The 5,000-nt window shown below is 34.2% G+C and overlaps 1 protein-coding gene and 1 long non-coding RNA gene across 3 annotated transcripts in view; one reads left to right on the top strand and one right to left on the bottom strand.

Annotated features, from left to right (window-relative positions):
• The window catches only part of LOC137658698 (uncharacterized), a 321,759-nt gene that overhangs the window by 77,169 nt on the left and 239,590 nt on the right, over positions 1-5,000 (bottom strand). The gene's annotated exons all lie outside the window — the stretch shown is intronic.
• IRSp53 (Insulin receptor substrate 53 kDa) overlaps positions 1-5,000 on the top strand; it is a 251,553-nt gene that overhangs the window by 197,484 nt on the left and 49,069 nt on the right. For both annotated transcript variants that reach the window (XM_068393688.1, XM_068393689.1), the window contains exons 3-4: positions 1,639-1,731; positions 2,866-2,927. In XM_068393688.1, the coding sequence (XP_068249789.1) occupies positions 1,639-1,731; positions 2,866-2,927 (155 nt within the window). The remainder of the gene's footprint in view (positions 1-1,638; positions 1,732-2,865; positions 2,928-5,000) is intronic.

Below are 5,000 nucleotides of genomic sequence, written 5' to 3'. Positions count from 1 at the left end.
AAAAGGATACCATTGATATATATATATATATATATATATATATATGTGTGTGTGTGTGTGTATGTGTGTGTGTGTGTGTATACATATCCTGTACACGGAATTCAATTATAATTATTATTATTCCTACTACTAGCTAAGCTTCAACCCTTTAGTTGAAAAAGCAAGATGCTTTAAGGCCACGGCTCCGGCAGAGAAAAATAGCCCAGTGAGGAAATGATACAAGGAAATAAATAAACTACAAGAGGAGTAATGAACAATTGAAATAAAATATCTTAAGAACTGTAATAACATTAAAATAGATCCTTCATATATAATCTATAAAAACTTCAAAAAAAAAAAACTTAAGAGAAATAAGATAGAATACCGTGACCGAGTGTATCCTCAAGCAAGAGAACTTTACCCCAAGTCAGTGGAAGACCATGGTACAGAGCCTATGGCACTACCCAAGACTAGAGAATAATGGTTTGATTTTGGAGTGTCCTTCTCCTAAAAGAGCTGCTTACCATAGCCAAAGTCTCTCTTCTACCTTACCAAGAGGAAAGTAGCCACTGAAAAATTACAGTGCAGTAATTAACCTCTTGAAAGAAGAAAAATTGTATGGTAATCTTAGTGTTGTCAGTTGTATTAGTACAAAGGAGAATGAGGAGAAATGAATAGGCCAGACTATTCGGTGTATGTGTAAGCAAAGGAAAAGTGAGCCGTAACTAGAGATAGGGATCCAATGTAATACTGTCTGGCCAGTCAATGGACCCAATAACTTTCTACAACATTGATTAAATAAGCAACCATATTTCCATCTTTTTCACTCAAGCATTTGGACCTCGGTTCTCTCTCTCTCTCTCTCTCTCTCTCTCTCTCTCTCTCTCTCTCTCTCTCTCTCTCTCTCTCTCTCTCTCTTTACACGAAATTCAATTCACAATTCATAATTAGCTTGCTGGGAATGTTGACGTCTTGAGAGAGAGAGAGAGAGAGAGAGAGAGAAGAGAGAGAGAGAGAGAGATGCCACCTAATTAACTTTCGTAATGAAAGTCTCCGGGCCTAAACGAAAACAAAGGGAAAAAACCTATCTATCTATAGGCAGAAACGCACCTGTCTCTTTTATGGACAGAAACAATCTCCCCCCCCCCCCACGATCGTCTATTGAAGTATTCAAATAAATGACTTAGATGTCATTGCTACTAACTTTAAATGAGTAGATGAAAGTTCTACTTCTACATTGGCCAGTAGCGCATAGCACTATAAAAGAGGATGTGAGTTCCATACCTAATACCAGATGGGGAGAGGGGGGTTCAATTTATAACACAGGCCTATATCTCCATTCATCAACAGGAGGTTCTTCATTTTATATATATATATATATATATATATATATATATATATATATATATATATATATATACATATATATATAAATATATATATAGATATGTGTGCAAAATTATACAATCGAGAATAACAAAATGACGATACAAATAACACAATACTAGAATATTTTGTTCTCCAAACAACAAATTCCCTACTCTAAATCCGTCGTAAGTACGAGCCTTAAACCCGTTCAATCTGACTCCCTATTAGTATACCAACTAAGACTCTATGAACTTTCAATGTAACTAACTGATATCCTTCTTTCTCCTGCAGGAGCTATGGCAGCATCCAAGGTATACCTGGAGGCGCTGACGAGGGTGGCGAGGCATTCGCAGCAAGGACTCTGGGGAGGATCTTCAGATATAGGTAAGAAGTTCATTAATTAAGAGGTTCATTAAGTAAGATGTTCATTATGTAAGAGGTTCATTAAGTAAGAGGTTCGTTAAGTAGGAGGTTCGTTAAGTAAGAGGTTCAGAAAGTAATAGGTTCAGAAAGTAATAGGTTCATTGAGTAAAAAGTTCATTAAGTAAGTGTTTCATTATTGAGAAATTCGTTAAGAAGGAGTTTCTTTAAGTAAGAGGTTCGTTAAGTATGATGTTCATTATGTCAGATGTTCATAAAGTAAAATGTTCAATAAGTAGGAGGTTCATTAATTATGAGGTTCATTACATAAGAGGTTGTTAAGAATGAGGTTTGTTTGGTAAGAGGTTAAGTAAGAGTATCATTAAGTAAGAGGTACGTTAAGAATGAGGTTCATTAAGTAAGAGGTCCGTTAAGTATGAAGTTCATTAAGAGGTTCATTAAGTAAGAGGTCCTTTAAGTATGAGGTTCTCTAAATATGAGGTTCATTAAGTAAGAGTGTTCTTAAGCAAGAGGTTCAATAACTATGATGGTCATTAAGTATGGCGTTCATTAAGTAAGGGGTTCATTAAAGTAAAGGTTCATTAAGTAATAGCATAGAGGCCATCAAATGAGACGCAGATAAATCATTGATTTCTTCAAACTGGCGTCACTACAGGTATGGTCGTGGATGCCGTAAGTATTTTCAAGTGTGTATAATGCATAATACAGTGATGTTATAATAGTAAAATAATGAATATAAAAAAATCAGATGACAGTCAATAAGCCTACCTTTTAACTTAAAATAACAATATTCTCCCCTTTGCCAACTGGTTGATTAGGCGATATGATGTCACAGCTGCATTTTATAAGTTAGAAATAAATAAAGTAAAGCAAAATAAAACTACAAAAGTAAACAAATGACCAGCTATTGACTTATATAGATTCCATACAACAGATATAGCCACCGGCAAGAATGCCATAATATTCCACACCGCACAATAACATCAGAAGGCCTCCTCCCCCCCCCCCCTCCCTTACCTGGCGTAAGTGCGTCATATGGCCATAGCAATGACCCCAGCTATCAAATCGCCACCAGGTCTCTGTGTTATGGACATAACGGTGTCTTCATCTCTCTCTCTCCCTCTTTATCTATTTCAGGAATGTGTCTCATGCAGATGGTGGATGTTTACAAGGAGGTGCAGAGCCAACAGATGAATATAGTAAGTATTGTGAATGTGCCGATGTGATGCCGGTGAGCTTAGTTTAAAAAACCTAGATGTAAATGCAGTAAGTACTAGGAATGCATTCACAGTGATGTTGGGTTTATTATTATTATTATTATTACTAGCCAAGCTACAACCCTAGTTGGAAAAGCAAGATGCTATAAGCCCAAGGGCTCCAACAAGGAAAAATAGCCCAATGAGAAAAGGAAATAAATAAATGATGAGAATAAATTCACAGAATATCATTCTAAAAACAGTAACAGCAGGTGAATAGAGTAAGTATTATGTAATACGTAGGCTAGCTTAACTGTGCCTAAAGAGATAACAAATAAATGTGTTAAGAACTGTGGATGTGTCGACGTGATGCTGATAAGGGGACTAATCATCTAAAGACCATTCGCATGAATATAGTATTATTAAACAGTGCAGACGTGATGCTCGTGAAACTAGAGTGTGTGATGAGTTAACAGGTAAGCGTTGCAAAAATATTTAATTCGTGTAGACGTGATGCTGGTTAGGCTATTCTACTTATGTTTAAAGAGTCCAAAGTTGAAAACACGTCAATGAGATACAGGCGATACCATTTCAAATTAAAGGATGTGTGAACACATTTCTGACAATTCTGTGAAAATGTTGATAAGATCTGAAAGCTACATCTTTTTAAGTGTTATGAAGACTTATCAACGTGATGTTGGTGATGCTTTTGTGACGATGTGTATGATAATATTGTTAGTTTTTATAAGTATCGATGTATTGCTTAAAGGGATTTTCCTTTGAAAGAATAAAGCTGATAGGATGTAAATAATTCCATTGTTCACGTATTAAAATACCTACAGATGTGTTGCTGGTGAAGCTTTTTGTGTGAATGAAGTGTGTATAAAGCTATAAAAACTTGGCGTTGGGCAGAGGAGGCCATTCAGCAATTTTAACATAATAACCAGTAACAAGATGTATGTGATAGCAACCGTTATCGTGTCGTTACCTTAACAAAAAATTATAACAATACCTAAGGTTTTTTTTTAATGACAGTTGGGCTCTTGACAAAGGAACCGTGCTCTCTCGTGTTCAGAGTGGGGGGCACTTTCCGGGCACTTCGAAACGGGACCTGATACCATATGGTATCTATTACTGACCAAGGGAGGTCTCAGTATGAAGACTTTTTCGTTCGCGTTGTTTCGTTACGGGAAAGGCACTCGGTAACAACATCAATAAAAATAGCAAACCTTTGTTTATCTGATTTATCAAATTAAAAATAGATTATTTGAAAAGAATATGAAAATTATAAATAAATTTGAAAAAAAAATTAAAAATATAAGTAAATTATTTGAAAAACAAATTAAACCTATAAGTAAATTATTTGAAAAAATAAAACTGTGTAAATTCTTTGAAATATAAAAATTTAAGTAAATCATTTGATGATAAAGACGAAAGCTTTATCTGAAAGTTGTAAGAAACCGGCAAATATATACACCAAAAATTGATTGGTTGAATTTTTTTTATCTAGCGTGGCAAATACCCGATAAAGATATTATTCGGTTATTTAAGCAATATCCTCGCTGTCATGTTAACAAAATGTGTGTGCATGAGAGCCAAAAACCACACTTACTGAAGAAAATCATCTCTGTAAAAACCTCAAGCTAAAGGGAATACCTATTACAAAGTCATTTTTGAAAATCAAAAGGTTATTTATACTTTGGTTAAATATGCCGAGTATTTTACATTAATTCATTCAAGAGTGAGTTTACGGAAATCGTGTATCCTTAAAAAATATATAAGAATCCTTTTAGAAAAAAACACTAGAACTAATGTATACATGTATGGAACAGGAGTGTGTTAGCACAACGTATTCATATACATATAACAACCAAATTCGCCCATTACAAAGTATTTCATTGATACGAGCTCTGTAAGGAGATTGACAAACAGACTGTTAAAATCAAATGCATGTATGTTTGTATATCTCATTTATATACTAAAGAGCAGTTGTCTGGCCATATATATATATATATATATATATATATATATATATATATATATATATATATATATATATATATATATATATATATA

The sequence above is a fragment of the Palaemon carinicauda genome, chromosome 19 (assembly GCF_036898095.1).
Source record: "Palaemon carinicauda isolate YSFRI2023 chromosome 19, ASM3689809v2, whole genome shotgun sequence".
Taxonomy (NCBI): Eukaryota; Metazoa; Arthropoda; class Malacostraca; order Decapoda; family Palaemonidae; genus Palaemon; species Palaemon carinicauda.
This window is presented reverse-complemented; position numbering and strand designations above follow the sequence as displayed.